At 46.0% G+C, this 22,062-nt stretch overlaps 3 protein-coding genes and 1 long non-coding RNA gene across 5 annotated transcripts; 2 read left to right on the top strand and 2 right to left on the bottom strand.

Annotated features, from left to right (window-relative positions):
- Positions 1-6,647: 6,647 nt before the first annotated feature.
- LOC135393552 (uncharacterized) lies at positions 6,648-10,719 on the top strand. Of its 2 annotated transcripts, none has more exons than XM_064623961.1 (2): positions 6,648-6,782; positions 9,105-10,719. In XM_064623961.1, exons 1-2 carry the CDS (start codon positions 6,696-6,698, stop codon positions 9,984-9,986), a joined length of 969 nt encoding a protein of 322 aa, XP_064480031.1. In that variant the 5' UTR covers positions 6,648-6,695; the 3' UTR covers positions 9,987-10,719. The 2 variants fall into 2 exon arrangements, with proteins under 2 accessions (XP_064480031.1, XP_064480030.1); XM_064623960.1 differs by having other exon boundaries at positions 6,648-6,800.
- Positions 10,720-14,035: 3,316 nt separating this feature from the next.
- Positions 14,036-14,882, top strand: LOC135393551 (uncharacterized). The gene is made up of 3 exons (XR_010422671.1): positions 14,036-14,069; positions 14,508-14,575; positions 14,841-14,882. It is a non-coding gene; the product is annotated as an uncharacterized LOC135393551 (long non-coding RNA).
- Positions 14,883-16,265: 1,383 nt separating this feature from the next.
- On the bottom strand, positions 16,266-17,937 carry LOC135393550 (uncharacterized). Its single transcript, XM_064623959.1, has 2 exons — positions 17,200-17,937; positions 16,266-16,641 (listed from the first exon to the last, which is right to left on the bottom strand). Exons 1-2 carry the CDS (start codon positions 17,837-17,839, stop codon positions 16,388-16,390), a joined length of 894 nt encoding a protein of 297 aa, XP_064480029.1. The 5' UTR covers positions 17,840-17,937; the 3' UTR covers positions 16,266-16,387.
- Positions 17,938-18,544: 607 nt separating this feature from the next.
- Positions 18,545-19,800, bottom strand: LOC135392588 (uncharacterized). The gene is made up of 5 exons (XM_064623294.1): positions 19,436-19,800; positions 19,298-19,357; positions 18,887-19,138; positions 18,613-18,720; positions 18,545-18,568 (listed from the first exon to the last, which is right to left on the bottom strand). The coding sequence occupies exons 1-5, from the start codon at positions 19,748-19,750 to the stop codon at positions 18,545-18,547; spliced, it is 759 nt and encodes a 252-aa protein (XP_064479364.1). The 5' UTR covers positions 19,751-19,800.
- Positions 19,801-22,062: the final 2,262 nt, after the last annotated feature.

Genomic DNA, 22,062 nt, shown 5'->3' with positions numbered 1-22,062 from the left:
CGAAAGCTCACCGAAAAGGTGAATGTGTCAAAGGTCAACCAAGTCTAAGGTCGTTCTGGCAAAAAGCAGAGACCTCGCCGCGCTATCTTATATGTTTCCGTCTGTGAAGACCATGTGTTTACGGTGTTAAAGGCTTACTTGTAATGCTACTTTTTCTTGCAGATATTCTTGCCACTCAAGAGGACTCCCACAAGGAATTCTTTCTTTCTTCGGATAGTGTGGTAAGTTGAGTTCAAGCTAAAGACTAAAAGTAAATTTCATAAACGTTTCGACACACTGGTGGTGATGGCGTGAACAGCTTTACGTTGTTAGTTTCACGACTGTATAGCTGAAGGATGAGAGGACACGAGGTGAGGCGGATCAACGGATAAACCATCCGCTGGTACTCCGAGTCCAAGTACCTTACGCTCTAAAGCAGGACACAGTAACCCGTTCCTTTCCATAATCCCATTCCATACTGTGTGGAGGATCCTCCGTGTCGCACTGGGTTCAGTGCAGGACCCAAACCACACACCCTTGCAAAGAGAACGGCGACTCTAGCTTGCTACTACAACAGTCTTTGAACTGCCTCGCATCGTTTCTCGAGTCCCAAAGGCGGAAGGGTATCCTAAGGCCGGAATAGACCTTTTCACACATGCCCTGCTCTTTACAATCTCCTCGCGTACTCTTATCACGGGAGCTGCTGTGCGAGGTAGTTAACCCTCTTATCAGACTTTCTAGCGAGCACGGGCTCCTGTTTTTCTTAAAGAGGGCGTTACAGTAGCGACCCACAACTGTCAATCTATTCGCCTTTGCTCGTGCGGTGATCCTGTCCTATACGACGCATAGCTTAACTTACTAGTTGATTTAACTACTATTTCTTTTTGTTTCGTTTACAGGACTCATCCGTTCAAGCAGATGCGTCCAAAAACGAAGGCGATGTCCACAGGAAAGCCTAACGACCAATACCCAAGATGAGCAAAGGACGAGTTCAGAGACCACAACCGAGTCTTTCAGAATCCTCTCCAAAGAGTTTTTAATGGCTTCCGTTTCCTTGTCCAGCGCTATCCCTTACGTAAGACAGTGGACATTCATTTACCCTGTGGAAGAAGGCACAGATAAGCGTGTATCGCAAAGCTTCGTGCAGCCGATAATGACGGAATATACGATGGACAAGCTGCACTTCCGGTTACTGCTAGGTATCCTTCAACTTTTGAGTTCATTTCACTCCACCTTACTATCAAAAAGATAATGAATCAATTAGATGTATTTAGCCATAGTTTCAGGACAACAAGACAGGATTATTTGAGAGAACAGTAAGATTTAGTAATCGCCGATGCAATAATCCAGGAAGGAATAATTCATGACCTACTGAAATATGACAGCCGTCGAACGGATCCACATCTATTTTCATTGTGCAGACAGCGAACGACCGGAGCATTCTGATCATGTGACATTTCTATACGTCGCAAGTTCGTCCCTTGTGATCGCGCTACTATATGCAGGAAGTGACGTCATGACGAAACGTGACGTCAATGGCATTTCAACATCTTTATATGGCTCGTTAGCTTCTCTTTAATCCGTCCTTCTTGCTGGATGTGATATGTACATATATATTATATTTATTCGTCCTTGTACACATTAAATCCTGCCTTTTTCACTTGTGCGCCTTTATGGAAAAAGCATAGGACTTCTGCTGCTGGCTGTCCTGAAATAAAACCTTCCCTGACGTATCCGCTGCCTGTCTCTGTGATGATGTAATAATGTCACGTAATAATAGTCAGCGTTAGTAGACTGTCCCCGGTAGCCGTGGAGATTGCCGCGCCTACCGCACCCTATACCAGGATATGAGGTTCTGATATCACGCTTTCTGCCATTGGTTCCGGTTGGCACGGCAATCTAATCGGCAATCTAATCCCAGAATTGCAGGGCACCTACTCTTAAAGTTGGCTTAACCTGCGAACTCGATGCCCTCCATTGAAGCTATACCCAAGCAGCACAATGTACTGAAAGTCGGGTGCAATAGGGGTGGACGGGTAGGTGGAAAGCCTTGAAGAGACTTGTGAAACTAAGGAAGATTGATAAAACACATACCGGCCACCCCTATTGCACTCGACTTTCAGTACATTGTGCTGCTTGGGTACATTCCGTCTGCTTTCCGTAAAATATCCATTAGTACTGGGGGTTTGAAAAAAGTGTCCACATCTAGGCGTGACGGCAGAAGGTTCCTCGATTGTCCACAAGTGGATTCGTAGCTCGAGACCGTCACACTTTTTTTCCTGAGAGTCTTATTTTCGCCGTGTTGGCTTCATGGCAGAATACATTGGCGTGTCTTAATCCTTTAATTACGTCAAAACTAGGGCTTCCCCAAAAAGTGTCCACATTGGACATGAAAGACTGGCCTGTCTTGTGCGCTCTGCAACTTTATGCGCAGTTGCAGGAGGTCCTAATTTTTTTCCCACGACGAAAAAAAGTACACGATAGGCCTAAGGTGGCTTTCAGAGTATTTCTAACCAAATTCTTCGCGCTATGCTGGTGCGTTGCTGGTCTCGTGGTATAGTGAGCGCGTTGCGGATTTGCGTTCTTGGGTTCAATACTTGGTGCGGTGCATTTTTTATACACCTATCATATAGTATTTTTTATTTCATTTCTTAGAATTCAGGTACACTTGCTCATAAAATTGGCTTTACCTGCCTGCAGGTCACTACCGTAGGCGCGACGTAATTTAGTAGTTTCGATAAGATAGCACAGTATACTGAGCGTTGCACACAGTGTCGTCCACACCTGGAAGTACGGATTAGTTCATGCCTGTCCCTGTAGAAGCAGAACGGCTGAACATTCGCCAATATGACTCTTTCGTTAACTAGCTTAACTTGCGTAGTTGCAGCTCCTGTGTGTCGGCGACAGCCCAGCAGCTAGCGCATTGGTACTACATTGGTACTGATTGACGAACAGCAGGTCTGCAATAGCGATCTCTGGACGTCCCTGTCTACTCTTTTTTAATTGCAATAGAAAATATTCTTGAGTACATCGTTCATATTAATGTCCACTAAAAGTTACACTTAGGCCATAGCTGCCTTTGCATCATGAAATTGTTCACAAATAGATTAATCTATCTACCGTGGCGTCGCTCATGATCATAGTCGGCGCCACCAATTATTAATATTAAGATTATGCCTTTCTCACGCGGACCAATCATTTCGCCTCACGAGCTTCTATAGCGCGATTTTTGATTTCGCAACGACATTCAACCAACAGAAAAGGCTTGATGCATATTTCAATTCTGAGCCACGCGTTGCGTTTCTTTTTTTTTTTTACCTGAGCACGAGCTCTCGTGCGTGCCGCGCGTGCCCAAGTGTAATTACCGTGCAGATGACGTTAAAAGTTCTCTTTCTTATCTCCCCTCCTCGTCCCTCCCCGAGTTTTTCCTCCTCTCATATCCGCGTGCAAATCTGTCAAGTCGGCTTTCTTGCATGGTTGTCTGCTATCCCGCGAAGCCGGCTTTCTGTGTCGTGTCCCTGAATTCTGGTCATTGAGTCACTGGCTAATTTGTGATGATGTAACGCTGAGCTAGAATGTTCAGTTATGCGCAGATAACGCTTATCTTAGCAGAAAGCACCGGACTGTGTATCATATTATGCGTATAGGGAAGTCTGAAACGAGGAAGAATCTTTCTCGGAGACTGTTGCGTAACGATGGCGTCAACGAATGCGGGAATAGGCGACCCTCTGACGTCACAAACATATGACGTCAGGAGAAGACGGGTTCGAGGTTATATTTTGCCCTTGTGGGCAAGACGCGGAAAAAAACTCGTTCGCTGATAGGCTGATAAATGAGATAGTGGCCACCAGCATGCGTTGCCCCGACGGCATTACGTAATTAATGACATAGGGGTGTCTATAGAGAGAGAGACCGTTGATAATGTCAGCGTGAAGCCACCGTACCTACCGGAACCAATGCCAGCGCGCATGACTCAGAATCTTATCAGTTGATTGGGGAAAGTAGACACGGTACCTGGGAAGCCACGTCATCGACGATCTACTACTGACAAAAGCGTAACGCCTTGTTCGACCGGGAAGCAGGCTGAGAGCATCCCTGCAACGCTTATTTGACTATGGTGGCTCTTTTGTAGTGGCGAGATCTTTTTCGATTTCGTGTTAGCGCCGCGAAGCAACTCTGGCCGTCGTACAGATGTGGACAGATGGAGAGAGGACGTACAGAAGGAAGGAGTGGGGGACCTGGGCCGACATTTGTTTAGAAAGTCCCCGGAAAACCAAGGGAAACCTCAGGGAAACATCAGGCAGCATTGGAACCCAACGATTCGTACCCACCACATCCCAGTCTTCAGCACGACCTCCGCTACCACCAACGAGCATCCCCTCCTTAACCCGCTCGGCAATGCCGCTGGTAGTGACGGGATTTCGATTACGAAAGACTTTCAGAAAATCATAAGCGTTTGCAAGTCGGAACAGGTACGGACAGAACAGAAGGCGCAGAACACCGCGGGTTCCACTAAGATAATTGCAAAGCTACTGCTGAGCGCACCGCATTGTAGACCATGCTGCAGAATCGGCCAAAATATCTCTCTGACCTGTATAGGGCATTGCTGCAATAGACCACCCCTACGTCATCGATTACGTGTCCCCGCCGCGCAAAGCATGCTGGTAGGCATTATTAGCTTTATCGGCCTATCAGCCGACGCGTTTTTCCCGCTTCTTGCCAACCAGAGCAAGATATAACCTCGAACCGGTCTTCTCGGGACGCCACATGTTTGTAAACAGAAAGTGGTCTATATACCAGGTTGGTTGTCGTTACTCGGGAGAGGCCGCCACGGCTATGGGTCAGCAGGTTTGTCAGCTTTTTTTCGGCAAAAGTATAATATTTCCCAAGCTAAAAGATTGCGCGGGATAACCCCAGCGGGGAAGTCTTCCTGGACGACTTACACGAAGAAAAACTCGCTCTGTAGGCGAAAACGTTGGATTAACCGCTTATTCTTCTGGCCTGAAGCTTCTGCCATGTACCTGCTTGTGGAAGGCGACTTTTAGGTTGGACGGTGGCTTGGTGGTTGGGTACAGCCTCGAAATTTCCTGCTCCCTTGCCACAGCGAAGTTTGTAAAGGGAAAGGGATAGCTAAAGAAAAACATCTTGCGCCAGCACAGTGTTAGAGTTAGAGTCACTAAATAAGCTACGCTTCAGCGTAGCGACACTGAGCCGCCATGTTGTTTCGGATGACCTCCAGCCCCACCTCTATTTTGGCAGTAGAAATAGATGAAGGTGAAGTTCAGCAGTGGAAGAAGACGACACTTCGAAGCGTAGCTTATTTAGTGACTCTAGTAAGCCGGCGTTCACACGGGGCAACTTTTCCCAGCAACTCGAAGCAACTCAAACCAACGTCTTTTGAGCAATTTCGAGTCCGCGTTCACACGCAGCAACTCTGTAGCTCCACCCACAAGCAACCCTATGGCGACCGGACAATGTGGGTTCGAATCGAACTGGTGGAATCTTTTCTTTAGCTGCTGTTTATCAAATTTCAGTCAGTTTTATTGCTCCAATAGATCATTATTGCCGTCCAGAAGTGGCAACTGATATGTTTCCGTGAAGTTCGTAAAAAAGAAAAAGTTATTTTTTAGCTGCACCTCCAGGATTTGAACCTATGAACCCACGAACGAAATCCACAACGCCATCGGGAGTCACGTGGCAATGCTTCCCTCTCTGATTGGCCGATGCACGAGCAACTTCTTAAGTTTTCGGTCCGGGACGAGAACCACCACCACCACCACCACCTTTCGGTCCGGGAGCGATTCGCAGCAACTCGGAGCAACTCGAGTTGCTGGAGGTTGCCGGCTGACAGCAACTCCAAAGTTGCTCATAGTTGCTGCAAAAAGTTGCCCCGTGTGAACGCTGCCTTAGAGTAGAAGAAGAATTTCGCTGACCGCCACGCGCGTTCCGCCGCCAGTTGTTCACCGGCACCAGCCCCATGGGACGAAAAACTACCAGACGGCGTCGGGAAGTCTGGCTATATCTTTCTCTGATGTCACTGTTACCGGAGTACCAAGTGAAAGCTTAGTAAAGTCAGTTGCCCGACAAATGTACTTGCTGCCGTATTCTCACTCAGCCCTGATGTATCCCTGTGCTTCGAGGGACCTTTCAGTAGCTTTGGCAGCGTTTCCTGCGCGCGCGGCGAGCGCACGTCCAATGCATTGCCAAAGCTACTGGAAAGGTCCCACGAAGCACAGGGATCCATCAGGGCTGATTGAGAATACGGCGGTTAAATGTCACAATTTTTGCAACTAAATCCAGCTCCCCCTATAGACCGCGGGGCAAATTGTGGCATCAAATTGTCCCACGCTCGGTCTGATGAAAGAGCTGATGAGACCAATAAATTCGTTGTTTCCCGTAAGCTGTATGGCTGCTCTCTTAGCTGGGGGGCATAGATTGCACCGCAGTTGGAGGTGTTCCCACATATTTCAGCGCGAAATGTAGCGAGTGAGTCGTGGTAGACATCCTTACGACACTATACTATAGAAGTGACGTAATTTTAGTACTCGCGGCCGAGGAGAAGCCGTCGCATATTTGCTGCTATCTGCAGAAACATGAGAAGAAAGAACGATAACATTAAACAGATGGCCCTTGACTTGTGCCTCTGTATAAGAAGGAAGAGCCCCATAGGAACGGAATTCTCCCGCAGAGAAATAACAGTTGGATTAGTATCAACAATGCTGCGGGTGTATGTAGCCCTGTTCGTCACACTTGGGATTCTGAGTTCGGCGTTTCCCGGATCTGTTCGTGCGACTTCGGATGAGGTATGGCAACCTGCACACGTGAGTCTTTCATGTAACTTAAAGCGAGCATATTACTCGGACTCCTATAGACGGATTATGAAGATTCAGTGGCCAGTCAACAAATCACTCTCCTGTTTGCTCTTACATAATCATACATGCCTCTTACTATAAATAATTCTTTTCACTGTATCGTCAGTTTTACACGCGTGAGCGGCGCCTCCCTTCCCAGTCCTTCACTAAGCTTGTGCTTCCGTTTCGGCGTTATCGTCAACTGCCCGAACGGAGATCTCTATAAACCTTGAAGGTGTACCGCGACGGGGGCAGCAAATTGTACGCGAGCGAGCTTTCATTTTGACATTCATTTTGGCATTGAACTCCGTCCGAAAGCTTGTTCTTTAGTAAAATACATTTTAAATGTTTCAATCTCTTTAAATAGTTATCTAATTCACTTGCGAGAAGAAAGTGTGAAGGGCTGCGGGAAAATGCCAAGGCTATATACAGGGGATTCTGAACAGGGTAGTCGATCGCAAAAAAAATATTGACAACAGAGCGCGGGGTTGTATTAAGTTTGGTCCCGTTGTCCCGCAGGATGGGGGCTAATTAGGCTGAGAGTCCAGGTCCAATTCGCACAGGATGGCGCTAGGATTCTAAGCCGGAATGAACTCCCTTTAGCGTATAGCGTTGCGTTGCAGTTACTTTGAGCATGTGTTGCATCCCTAGACCTCGTTATCTTGCAGCTCCTGCAAGCTACACTGTCATAGGAGCTGTTTCACGACGTTCGGGGCCACTCGGAACCCTATTCGGCAGAGCCATTTGTAGTCGTGTAGCCGGAGGTTTTTCGACACAGCGGCTCTGAAAAATCGTGGAGCAAGGATTTCCACAAAAGAGATGACGTTCCCGGTACGGCCGTAAGGCAGGGACCGTCTATAGTAAGGGCGTTCTACACTAGAGTTGGCGCTGCGATCGCTGGATGAAGCCTTAGTGCAACAGGCCCATAGCCGTGGCCAGGGGGTCACATGTTTAGTGACGAAAAAAGAAAAGAAAAAGAAGAGAGAGTGAGAAAGGGAGAGCGTGCCTAAGGGCCTTAGCCACTTCACTTAGCATCCTAGCACAATTTTGTGCCATTGGGAGACAGGGTCGACGGATATAATCTGTGCTTGCTGGGCGCACACCGCACCCGGAGCAGAAGGGGTTGCTGCCTATTTCGTGGCGTTAATACGGAGTGACCGTACATTAGGGACCTCACGAGGCAAGGGCGATTTCAGTGCACATGATACGATAGCACAAGGCCTACAGAATACGGGAGGGAATAAGACGTACATGAATAATATTGCGCGCACAGACACAGAGCACATCTTCTTCAGGTGGTCCAAGTATATGCCCACAGTCGCGGGACACTAGAAGCAAGTCTGGTTCGCCTGGACACCCGGCCATTTGACCTTGTAAAGCTCCTGTGTCCTCAGCCATTCAATCATCGAAGTCTCCATTGAAAGCGCTCTTACGTTTCCTCGAAGCAACTCATCTGATTGACATTTTGTGGCACTTTCTGGCCCCTCGTTTGTGAGACAGGTGTTCCCACTAGTTCGGGATGTTTGTCTCCCTGCCCCCAACTACTGGGTTTTCTCCTTCTTTTTATTGATCTCGACTAACTGCGACTAAGTGGTCTGGGGTAACCAGTCTAACTTTGTCGCGACTTAAATCCCCCCCCTTTTTTTTCCTTTTTCTATCACATATCCCATCACATCACACTATTGCGCGCTGTTTAGCGTGTTTGAAGCTTGTTTAGGTTTTGTCTTGTAAGCGTTTCGTGTATTCTATTTGTGCCACACAGTATTGAAATTGTACTGCACATATTTACTTGAGCACATTCAATATCCTAACGAGAGAACGTCGCGTCGCTGCGGAGACATGACGTCCTGTCTCCCTTGAAGGTTGGATGGGGACAGAAGGATAATGTTTACATTTAAATATTCGTCTGTAGACATGAGTATTATAAATATTTATAAATAGGCGTCAATGAACATTACGCTTCCTGGTTGAGGTCCCTCCAAGAGCAGATAAAGCCATTAATGATTTCGTCTCCTGCATGATCCCTCTCTCTGGCAAGAGAGGGAAAACAATATTGGAGTAGGAATGTTGCTAGGTGCCATACGGGTCGTCGTACTTCTCCAAGTTAGAAATTAGTTTTATGCTGCTTCCGTGCCACCATTTCCGTTCTACAAGAATACAATGCTAGACACGTATAGATTGGAATGACATAAATTCGGCAAGACTCTAAATGCACAAGGTTTAATGCCGATCGGCTCACTTTTCTGATGTCCTTGTTCTTCCTTCCGTTCACAGCTCAGTCCGGACGCTTCATCGACAACCCCTGGTCAGACGAATTCTACCATTCCAATCTCCTATGCATCTGTCAAGATATCAAAGCGGAGACGAAGCATCACCTCATCATACTCCAACGACACCGTCCACAAGATACGAGGGAGTGACGGTTCCTCTGCGCTAAGAAGAGCGCAAGTCCTCTCTCCGCAAATGGTATCCCAGACCCTGTTGAAGATGATGGAAACACTTGAGAAGATGTCACAACGTGCTGAGCGTCTCTCAGACGACGTCAAAGAACTTAGGACTGCATCGCAGACATCTATTGACAGACAAGGCCTAGTGTTAAACGAAGTGAGAGAGGAAGTCGACACTCTGGAACGGAGAACGTACTCGAGAGTTGTCGAAATAGGACAGTCCATCACTAACCTGGAAAGGTATATCAAAATGAAGAAGTTTCATCGCAAAGCAGTTTTTAACGTCGAGAACATCAGACAACAGATGGAGAAGACGAACGTATCAGCTAGGGCGCAAAATGTGGAGAGTGATTTGTTTCTTCTTGACGGATACACAGCTAAGATTCGTGTGAAATCAAAGTTTGAGAAGAACAAAGTGTGGTTAAGCGTTTACCTCTGTTTTTGTTCAGGTTCAAAAGATTCTCTTCTTCAGTGGCCGTTCAGAGATGATTATACACTTTCCATTTTCCATCCCAGTAGTTCAGCAAAAGACGTGAACAACAAAGTGACAGCGTCTGCGCCCTCAGCGTGCGCAGGCAACTTTGACAAACCGACTGCAGCAGGATGTAACAACTGTTGTGGCTCCAGAAATGGTTTATCGCGAGAGTCAGCTGAGGAAGGTGGTTACATTTATAATGGCGCAATTACAGTGGGCGTGACGCTTCATTGAGGAGAAACAAACCAAGCCTGCGCGTATATATGAAAATGTTCTCCGCCAACCTCTTTGTTCGCACAAACCGCGTGCATTCACATGAAACAAACCTGGGAGTGGTAAGCGCGTGTGTGCGGACGTTGAGAAACAGCATCCTTCAAATAATTCTATCCACAACGGTTTATAGAGTAAGATGTATCACTGTAATTTGCAATTACATTGTAATGCATACTTTCTGTCGAAGGCACGCCCAGGCTTCAATGCGATTGGCGGCTCGAAGCCATCGCGGGAGTAAAAACAAAGCAAAAACCTACATTTTTTTTTTTTTTTTTACGTTGATGTATACTTTGGTGCTGACACAAAAGTAGCAGGCATACGAGGCTTCAATGATTACGGTTATTTTGATGCTGGTGAGTCACAATGCCTTACGCAGGCCACAGTCTACGTGATGCTCATGAAGTTACTTGTTACACCATTTGAAAAAGCATCGTGGGATATGTGTCTTACTCATTTGGGATGACGAAAGGTACACTGCTGTCTCTGGGCTTCAAAATGACGCTTTTTTTTGTGTGTGTTTGTGCTGCTGATAAGGAGGGCTAAAATACTTCAACGAAAGTAAACCAAGTAAAATTCCTAAAAATGTGGGACAAGGAAAAGGATGACGAGTGTGTGTGGATGACGTATGAGTCATCTGAGTGTGATATTTAAAGACAGTACTATGTCGATAATAAATTCTTTTGTTGGAAGTTTAGCACCTGTCCTATCGTCTCCTCTCTGTTCCGTTCCCAGTGCTAATTCGTCATGCAAGATCATGTGGAAGATCATGTGGAAGATCATGTGGAAGATCATGTGGAAGATCATGTGGAAGATCAACACCAACACGCACGGTTTTTCCCTTTGAGGCTTCTGTTACTCTTACAATTATTTACATGTTTCGAACGCAGTTACTAAATATCTGGGCTGTAAGCGGCGCAGACGCAACAAAAAAAAAATATTTTTGAAAGGTGAGGAGCTGCGACTCTGAGCCGTGTTGAGCCGAGAAGAATGTGTTGCAAGCAACACTGGGCTGCCATCCTGCATCACTTGTTCTTGTGCGCTAGTTTTGTCCCGTTCTTTTGAGCAACAACGAGTGATGCGAGAGGTGGTGCGAGCTGTTTCATCAAAACTTGCGGCAAAAAGTCGATTTCTACATGGGGGTGTTGCTTATCTTCGCTTCCCGAGAGATGAAAAATGCGTCGCCCTGAGTGCGAGGCAGCGCTCCGAAAGACTGGAATGAGTGGAATTATTCGACAGAGAGCAGAATATGTTCCGAACATTTCGAATCTGAAATGTTCGACATCAGAGCAGGTCTGATGCACGAGGTATTTTTCTTAAGAACGAAAAGTGTTGGAGAGCCACTCTGTGTTTCCTACGCTCTTCCTGGGTGTTCCTGCGCTAACTCAACGGGGCGTGTACGTAAAAAAAAAGATTCCAAAGAGGTACGAATATACAAGGTGGTGCTGACACTATCTCTTTTGATAATCGACAGAAGTCTGATAGAACTAAAACTATCGTAGATGAGGCTCCGAAGGAAGACATTCAACACTGATGTTGATGTCCGCGTCCGACGATGGCTCCGAAGAAACTTCGTCGCACTCATCCGAGTCAGACCGACGAAAAATGTACGTATCTCTGTATCTGTGTCACACATCTTTTGTGATATTATCTTGAAGCAAAATACTGTTCTCACCACATTTTTGCAGGAATAAAGTACCAATTTGGGCCTGTTGGTCACGTATGATAAAATCGCTAAAACCAGTGCTAAAGCACTATAAGATGACACAAGACGGACGCACTGCGCTTTCAACAAATGTTTCATTCTTGTTGAATGTTTCGTTTTGTCACGTCATTTTTGTTGTTTTGTTCCACATTTGTTGAAAGTGAAGTGTGTCCGTCCTGTGTCGTCTTAGCGTTTTTAGCACTAGTTTTAGCGACTTTATATTGAAGGAATAATCCGTTTTCGTGACACGTATTATTAAGGGTATGTTCAAGAATAATGTTCTCTCTTTATTTTGCGCAGGAAGAATGAATTTGTGTGACATACATTATAGCTATAATGCACTGCGAGCGGGGATGATATTCTCAATTTACTAAGCGAACTAAAATCATTTTCTATGTTCATCTTGCAGAAATTTGGCAGAAATGTGACGGCGATGTGATTAAGAAAACAATGTATTTGTGGCCATGTATAACGCTATAACGCTGTTCAAGCAAGAAATAATGATCTGCGCTTACTTTATGCAGTAGAGATCATGACATATACATTATGGCTATTCTGTTGAAATAAGGTTCCATGCTTGTTCTATGCAACACAAATGAGTGTGTGTGTGATAGATGCTGCCCTTCAAGCAGCAGGAATTAATTCATGTCATACGTTCTAGGTATACATTATTCTTGAGTGAGAAATAATGGATGCACATTTTAAGCAGCAAAAAAAAAAAAAAAAAAGAAAAAAAGAAACGGTTTTTGCGTCATAGATTATAGTAATGCTGAGTTGAGTTGAGCTGAAAGAGAGAAGAAAAAAATTGAGAAAAAGGCACTCATGACGAGAACCGGCCACTCGAGATCACTTAGAAAAACAAAAATGACTAACTACAGCGAGAATAATGAATGACAGAGACACTGAGTCACTCACTCACGCAGAGAGTCACACTGTGTCCACCAACTTGGAATCTGCGCAAAATCGCGCAAACGCCTGCATGCTGGCATGAGAAACTGATGGTCCGTTGACCAAGGGCCCAGAACATCGAAGGGCCTGCCATCCACTCGAGCTAAGGGAGCTTGTATAGATACAGTCGATGCTGCTCATACTGTGCACGGTATAATAAAATGTGTTCAGTGTCCTCAACAGTCCCACAGATGCTGCAGTTAGGTGACTCTGCCTTTCCAAGCTTGTGAAGAAGACGTCGGCCATTGGCCACATTGAGGGGGAACCGGTGGTACAATGACGCAAACGGCCTAGGGGACGATGTGGGGAAAGCAGAGGTATACGCTCCGGAGAGCCATTGTACTCCAGCCAGTTGGCGGCACAGAGCAGCCAACGTGGCCATAGCGTCAGGCTTGCTGTAATAGATGAGTCGTGACGCACGCTTCTGATGGGCTCTACACTCTTAAAAATGAACTTCACCTCATAGCACGCTCCTAGCCAACCACTATCTCGAATGATATCGTTATCTTCCCTGATTTGTTAAAAACGGGAGGCGTACGCCTTTTTTGTGACACTTATGCGGCTCATAATTGTCACAAAAAAGGCTTACGCCTCCCGTTTCCAACGAACCAGGGCAGAGAACGATATCATTTGAGATTATGGTTGGCTAGAAGCGTGCTATGCGGTGAAGTTCATTTTTAAGAGTGTACGTGCCGCAGCGTCAGCCGCACCATGCCCAGGTATGCCGCAAATGACCTAGGGTCAATTGAGAGAACATATCGCGTCCAGCAGCCACCGCCTCTGCGTGTAGTTTTATAAAATCAGCAACTATATACAGGGCTGACATCGCTGGTAGTTCCTGCAGACACAAGGGATTGCAGAGCATCGTGGGAATCCGAGCAAATCACCCACATGGTCCGTGAGTGAGCCGACGCTATATATTCCGTAGCAATGAGCAGAGCGTACAGATCGGCTGCTGTCGACGATGTCGCATGGCACAAACTTACCCCACTCTCAACGCCACATGCGGGTAATGACGAGGGTATACTTGTAGATCCGTTCGTTGTAGTGGAGCCGTCCGTATACATGAATTTTCTGTGGGCGTCGCCATTTTGGCAGCGCAGCGCCGTCTAGCGTGCGAAGGGGCGTCGGCGCCATGCTGGCTTGTGCGGATAAATGGGAAAGCCTTTGCGTGCTGTGGGTTGCTGCACGTATCGACGTGTTTGCCAGTTCGACTAGCAGCTTCTTGGATTGTGCCTTTGCGTGGAGTTTTCCGTGAGACAGAGAGAGAAGAAAAAACTGTCAAAACGGTGACTGTTGTCTATGCCAGCTTAGAATGAATAATACAGACGTATCGGCCGGAGCCGACACAGGCGAAGGAAGAAGATCTGTCCAACCAACAATATGCATTGGAGGTGAGCGTTTATTCCTTTCTTCGTATTGAATGCTTGTCATATTTGTTATCTCTTCATCATATTGGCGGAACACTGTGCGCCGCTAGTTTTCGTTTCTTTCGTTCAGGCTACGTTCGCGCAATGGTGCACCACGCAAACTAACGGCATAAGACGCCTGGGTCTCTCTGGGAGGTTCAGCCCAAAGCACTATTGTTAGAGGATGTGCAGATGGAAATTATTCCATTTATTATTCAGGAAAAGCTTATGGGAATGCTGTTTTTATTTTAACTTGAGGCGGTTGTTTGTACAGTTGCCATTTGTGACAAAGCCATGCACATATGAGCCCCAATATCGTATGCCACATGTGTGTGAATACTGCGTGTGAACGTGCCTGTTCTATCTTGCGCAGATAAGCACCTTTACTGATTGCGATGCTTGATTTCTCTCGTGTTTGCACAGGTAACAAAGTATATCAGCACCCAAGCTCTATCGCAGGCTGGAGTGACGATATGAAGAAGTGGCCGCAGGTACGAATGCCTCACATTGTGTGTTATCTTGTCAGTAACAAGGCATGCGACCTGAAGGATGTAAACGCCTTTCGAAGCATGGACTCGTACACATACCTTCAGAGTGGCTGGGTTGGTGCAGTGTTTGTGCATGAGATTGACAGCTCTCTTGTGTTACTGAAATGTCAAGTACAGGCATCACAATCAGTTAAAGTACATCATGACTCATGGGTGTGCTGTCAGCGAGCTGGTGAGGTAGTTAACAGTGGCTGCACATGTATGGCAGGCAAAGGCAAAGTATGCAGCCATGTTGGGGCCCTGTTGTGGAAGGTGGATCTTGCCGTGGCATCGGGCCTCACTGGGGAGGCGTGTACTGATAGAGCAGCTGCATGGAATAAGGGCACCAAAAGAAACATGGAGCCTGCAGCTCTTCAAGATATCAACTTCAAAGTACAGACGAGAACCATAGACAAAGATGTCCCAAGAAGGCCGCAGCCCCCTTTGCCACAGCTGTGTGGGAACGACAACGATCTGAAGGAGTTTTACAAGAGGTCCCCATTTCACAACATTATAAATATACCTGGTGAGCATCATCATGTGACATGATCTGTTGTATTATGCTGCAGTTGCAGAGTTAACTGAGTGTGAAAAATGCTACCTCTTTTTTGTATTTGGGAACAGTCTCAACAGTCTGGGAACATGTAAGTAAAAATTGTGGTTCATAGCCCTGAAATGCGTTCGCCTTCATATGTAGGAGCACAGCATACAGAGACTCATTGAGCCTGGAAGCTTAATAAAGTGTATGCTTAATAATAAAAAGTATGAAAATAAAATAAATAATAATACTAAAATGTGTGCTTAATGTATGACGCACCATAGTGACCGGTGTTCTTCACTGCAGGCACATTATTTCATGCAACAATGGCAGCTCCAGCACGGCAGCCACAGCATCGAGCAGGCATTCCTGCTGTCCAGCATTCATCACATGAGGACATCGCCAGTTTGCCAGCATCTTGTGGTCCATGCAACACGTTTTACAACAGATATATTGATCTTTCTGTTTCTGCAATGACCACTTTAGAGGAAGCCACCAGGACACAGAACAGCTCCCTGTGGTACATATCCAGAAAGCTGCGAATAACTGCCTCGATTATCAAAAAGGTCCCGAAGCGAGCAACAACATCAACGGCCAAGGCATTGCAGTCTCTCACCTCTCCAAGTTTTCATGGAAATGCTGCCACACAGCACGGCATAAGGAATGAAGCAGTTGCTCGCCAACAGTTCCAAACTGACTTTGGGCTTCGTGTTACACACTGTGGTACACATGTGTGCAAAGACTATCCGTGGCTTTCGGCCACGCCGGACGGTGTTGTAGAGTCCTGTGATGCAATATTGGAAATTAAGTGTCCCTTCGTAGAGGACTGTGAGGAATTAATTGGCAGCGGGCGGTATGACATAGCCAAGAAAGGCAAGGACTACATTCTCGTAGAAAGCGATCCAAGCAACTACTACAGTCAAGTTCAGTACACAATGCTGTGCACTCAGAAAAAACTGTGCTTCTTCTATGTGTGGTCAGTAGCAACTGCAGTACTTGCAAGGGTACCTTTCAGTGAAAGTTATGTAAGAAAAACAACTCCAAGGCTAAAGAAGTTTTATTTTGGAAGTATGTTACCACGGCTTGAGGAAATGGGCCGGGAAGGTACACTGGACATGGACTTGGAGTACCGGCAGCTGTCACAGATGTAAAGATATCACGGGAACTGAGAAATTGAAATGTTCTTCCAGGTACACAGTAAAGTTAAACTATACAGTTCAATGACTGAAGTATTTTATTCATGGTTCATGTGCAGTCTGGCCCCATTGTTGCTCCTGTGTGCCTGTTACTTCAGCAATAAGGGGTGGCTTAAAGTTACACAGTCCTGCACACACAAAAATCATCATATCGATTGTCTTTTTACATTTGATGCTAAGGGATGACTTGAATATTCGATAGGTTTTCATCCGGTTGATGGCCCTCTCAACATGGATTCTAACGGATGCAATCCGTCGGGTTTTGGTGACCTCCTCTTCAGACAGCTGTGCCTTGCCTTGAGGGGGTACAAACACAGTATTTCACCCGATGTGGACAAGAAAAAAAGTAGTACAAATTCTACTTGTCTGAAGACTATGGGGTAATGCTATTTATCTCGGGGGAGATTTTGCCATGACTTCTGAGCACTTCTATGAAATTTAATTTGTGAGAAATTGTATTTTCAAAATTGAACTCCGAAGTTTGCCAAGTCCGCCTCACACTATTTTTCAGGAAAAAAAAGCACATCCCGGATTTCACTACTACAACGGTAATAGCCAGGGAAAAAATTGTATTGCTATTTGGTACTCGGCTCAGTTACTTTTTTTTTGCCAAGTACTCTGTAGGTTAACTAACACTTTTGGTATTGGTTAGCAAGCCTCAGCTGAGCACTGAGACCATGTACAGCGAAACGTCATTAACCAGGTATTATGGCTTGAATAATCACAAGAAATTAAAAATTCAAATATTAAATGTCAGAACATCTAATGGAATGGAAAGTTTGAGATAAGCGAAGCTGTTGCATGAATTAACAGCAATATCACAAGCACACTTCGCACATTCAGCATCCACCTACCTCTAGTGAAGGCTGGGACATTTAGCTTCACCCCTTGGGCTGCCAGGTAAGGGTCCAGTGTAAAGCCCCTATCAGCCATGATTTCATCATTTCGTGCGAAGTACTCTAGAATTCCACAATCCTTCACAATGAACTTATCAGAGGCCCGACCCCCATATGCTTTGGACACATACATTATAAAGCCGTTTGGCGCAATAACAATCAAAAACTTAAGTGTGTTATGTGCCTTATAGGAACTGTACGTTTGTGCCCTGGCCATTTGTTTCTTCGGTCTCTGGAGGAAAACTTCTGTGCAGTCTAGAATGCACCTGGTGTTCTCGTAACCGCTCTGAATGAATGAATCTGGCATGCTGCTTTGTATCCTTGACTTCGGCAGCCAAACCACGGAGTATTTCATAATTTCATTCAGTGACTTCAGGACACTGTTAAATATCTTGCAAACAGACGATGGAGATATAGAAAACCGCCAAGCAAGATCTCGGTACAAAGTCCCCAGTCTGAGGCGCATCAATGCAAGCAGTAACTGGTCCTCCAATGGCAATTGTGAGAGGGGCCGAAATGATTGTTCGAGGCATAGAAGGATCTTCTGAAACACTTCCTCTGACAGTCCTGTGTAAAACAGAATGTCAGAAGTCGACATCCGAGACCTCACGGATGAATGGAGAGTTCCCAAGTTCAGTGGCAAGCTGTATGTATGGTCCGCTGAGGCTAGATCCTCCCACTGTGTGGCTACGTCACGGTTGCGGTTTCTGAATGAACACAGAGAATTTCTGTGTTAACTATATTTCTATATTGCCTGTGCTGCTAAAGACAATAACTACTAAAGATACTTGCAGAGTCATTGTCTGTCTGTGTTTCAACAGAACTTGTTGGCACAGATGGAAATACATGAAATATTTGTGATGTGCCAGGTCCACCGGTGTTGCAGTGCTGCACTTCAGGGGGACTCCTTTCTGCACTAGAGCCACACTTCAAGAAGAAGTAAAAGTATGAGAAAACATGCTATCAGTAACTGCACGTCGGACAGCAAGGTTATGGTGTGTGAAGCAAGCTGTGTACGGACAATGCTATTATGTACATATTGCTCAAGAAACGAAGTAGTGATATGCACCTCATCCCTGCTATCTGCTGCAACCTGCACCAAGTCCATGCCGGGAAACGAAGTAGCAATAGGCACCTGATCTCTGCTATCTGCTGCACCTTCCACAAAGTCCATGCCGGGAACTGTTCTTGGTTGCGTTTCGTCGGGACGAACCTAACAACGATTTTCAGAGAAGTCACTGACAAATGTATCATGAGGAGAGAGATATTCCAGTGCTTAGGCTTACAAAATCTGCCAGGGTGTTCAAACACCGGGTAAAGACAAGAACTACTAAAGATACTTGCAGAGTCATTGTCTGTCTGTGTTTCGACAGAAGTTGTTGGCACAGATGGAACTACATGAAATATTTGTGCTGTGCCAGGTTCACCGGTGTTCCAGTGCTGCACTTCTGGGGGACTCCTTTCTGCACTAGAGTCACACTTCAAGAAGAAGTGAAAGTATGAGAAAACATGCTATTGGTAACTGCACGTCGGACAGCAAGGTTGTGCTGTGTGAAGCAAGCTGTGTAGGGACAGTGCTATTATGTAAATATTGCTCAAGAAAAGAAGCAGTGATATGCACTTCATCCCTGCTATCTGCTCTAACCTGTACCAAGTCCATGCCGGGAAACGAAGTAGTGATAGGCACCTCATCCCTGCTATCTGCTACAACCTGTACCAAGTCCATGCCGGGAAACGAAGTAGTGATAGGCACCTCATCCCTGCTATCTGCTGCGACCTGCACCAAGTCCATGCCGGGAAACGAAGTAGTGATAGGCACCTCATCCCTGCTATCTGCTGCACCCTGCACCAAGCCCATGCCGGGAACTGTTCTTGGTTGCGTTTCGTCGGGACGAACCTAACAACGATTTTCAAAGTCAGAGAAATGTATCATGAGGAGAGAGATATTCCAGTGCTTAGGCTTACGAGATCTGTCAGGGTGTTCAAACACCGGGTAATCTCAACAGTACTTTTCACGGTCTCACAATTGAAACCCAACGTGATTCCGGTTACTCACTTTTCGTTTTTTTCTCGGCAGGTAGGGTTGCCTTAGAATGCGCCGTCGACCGACCTTCACCTGAGATATGCATGAAGCATGTGAGACATTGCTTAATAAGGCGAAACAATCGCATTGTGAACTCCCAGAGAGACGCACCTTTCTTTCATAGCCAAGGTTGATCATCGGCGTCGGGTTCCTCTCTGTTCTTCTTCCATCGACAAAGTGTTCAGAGCACACGCGAGATGACTGTGAGGGCGTAAAATCCTTTCTGTTTACGCATGCTATCCACTGCCGACGCTCCTCATCGTCATGCGGAAATCTGTGCAGGTGAAACAGTTTGCAACCGCAATGCCCGCGCTGCTGGCCGTGCACTTCACAGACTTCATTCTCCAGCATTTTTCGTTTCCGGTAGTTGTTCGTGCATCCGAAGATGACACAGTGGTTACCCGTCGATCGTACATTAGTTGACATAGCACTAGTACGCAGGGAAACGCATTAGGACAACTGTATCACGACGTCAACGTACGCACTTAACACACGGAACACAGCCGCTCGGAAGTCAGGAGGAGTGTTCGCACATTCCAGAGAGGAGGAAAGTGCTTGGCGCGCTGCGAGCATGCTGGGGACGAGGCTTGGTTGGAAAACGGTGTATATACTACCATGTTATGTGTTAAGTCGGCAGTCAATTGCAGCTGGACACACATTTCTCCACAGAGATATTCGGAACCATCAGCCTAACCCTCGGGATTCCTATATTCCAGAGAGGAAGCGTTGACTTGAGCCGCTTATGTCGGGGTATAGTACCACGGTATGGTTGGAGAGCTTGTGAGTAAGAGAAGCACGACCTCTGATGTATTGCCTGAACTAGGTAATGGTGATTATGCCGCGTAGACGACTCTGCCGAAGCTACTCTTGCACCCGAAGCCGGCTGCCAGCGGTGGTTCCCTGTCATCAGCAATTGCCAGATTGTTTGATGTGGAGGCCAGGCTCACTTATTATCTTACACAAACAACACCTCCACAAGCAACTCGGACAATTAGCAACCACGGGAAAGAGGCTGGCGTGTGGTCCAGAGCATGGAGGAAGCTCTGCTGTACGCCATTTCCCAGCACTTTTCGGGGCAGTAAAGGATCTGCTGTGAACTGCATGGTTCTTTGTACCTATGAAGTGTAGAGGCGAGGGTGCAAGAGGAAGGGAGGAGGAGCAAGCCACCGCCGGAACCTGATGTTACATCTCACATGTGGTATACACTGATTAGCACAGCAGACGTAAACCGGTTCGAACCGATTAATATCGGTTGAAACCGTAATCTTGGTTGCGCTGAACCCTAACCGGAACCGAATCGATAACCTTGAACCGGAACTTGAACCGAACCCCCAAAAATAACGGTTTCAAGCCCAGTGTAGAACTGGCAAATGGTACCTCAGCATCTGACGGATTAACGACATCATTACTTCGTTTTATACCGAATATTATAATATATTATATAGAAATCGACGTGGGCAAACAAACAATTTCGCGAGTGATAGTTTTCGTTTTTACAAGAAATTGTGCTGCTGGCAGGGAAACAGAGAAGACAAGCAATATTAGTCACGCTGCCTCAATTACACAACAGTAGTTAGACTTCACTTTTCGGGGGTAGACTATTTTTCACAAAAAAATAACTAAAAATAAAAATAAACCGCGCTGATTTAGAATACGCGGCATGGTTCAGCCGAGGCGCAGGCCACAAATATACGACAAGAAATTAATGAAATCAAGAAAATCAAGGAAATCCCTCAATTCTTAAACGAGAGAAATAAACAGAGATCATTGCCCACGTTTTATTTATTATTACCCCCAAGGCAAAAGACTATAGTTTCTTCACGTTTCTTCGTTTACTCGTCCCCACTGTTCGTTGTCAACGATCAAAGTAAAAATGCAAGAATGACGTTAAGCGCTTAAAATTAATCTGCATCGCACGTAGTAGCTTATGCACTAATCGGATGAATACGTTTAAAGCTGCTCAATAAAGAAATGCTACGAATTAAGCATTCACCGCGCACACCAAAGAAACGCTTCATCTACCCAGTAACGTAGTCGGAAATTTTGATCGAGCAGACCGGGAAATATGTTGCGAATGAAAATCCCTTTTAACATCGCACGCGGCACTAAATTGAGTTCTGACGAAGCGGCAAAAAGTTTCAAAACCCGACGCGCGAAGTTGTTGCGAAACGTAACAGAACAGGAAACAAATCGGAAGCTGTGACAACCGATTATAGGTTGCGGAACAAAACCACTCCAATATTCTGCCCCGTTAACATCAAAAACGAACCGTTAAAGTTTGGAAATTCGCTGCTGGCGCAAATCTTTCTCCATTTATTCTATTTTAACTACTCGTCATCCGGCGATTTTGGACATTGAAGGCTTTGACTGTTCGCGCCCGTCATCCACATAAAGCCAGAGCGTATACTGGAAAATGCAATTTTTCGAGGCAGACTGCTCCGTAAATGATGTTATCGCTGCAGTTCGACCGATATGCAAATGGGTTTTGTGTTGAGGCTCATGTGTCCGTTGAAAGAAGAAGAAGTAGATCAAAAAAGTGGGGCGTCATCTGGTACGCGTCGCGAATGCATAGTGGTTTTGAATGATTGCCCCGTCGTCTGTCTGATATTGTGGTTTGTGTAACGAACGCTTTATTATGGATACGCTAAACAGGGTACACCTATTTTACATGGGGTACATAAGTAGGGTACCATTTGCATCAGGTACCCTTACAGAACACTCAAAAAACAGAACTTCAC

The sequence above is a fragment of the Ornithodoros turicata genome, chromosome 4 (assembly GCF_037126465.1).
Source record: "Ornithodoros turicata isolate Travis chromosome 4, ASM3712646v1, whole genome shotgun sequence".
Lineage (NCBI taxonomy): Eukaryota > Metazoa > Arthropoda > Arachnida > Ixodida > Argasidae > Ornithodoros > Ornithodoros turicata.
This window is presented reverse-complemented; position numbering and strand designations above follow the sequence as displayed.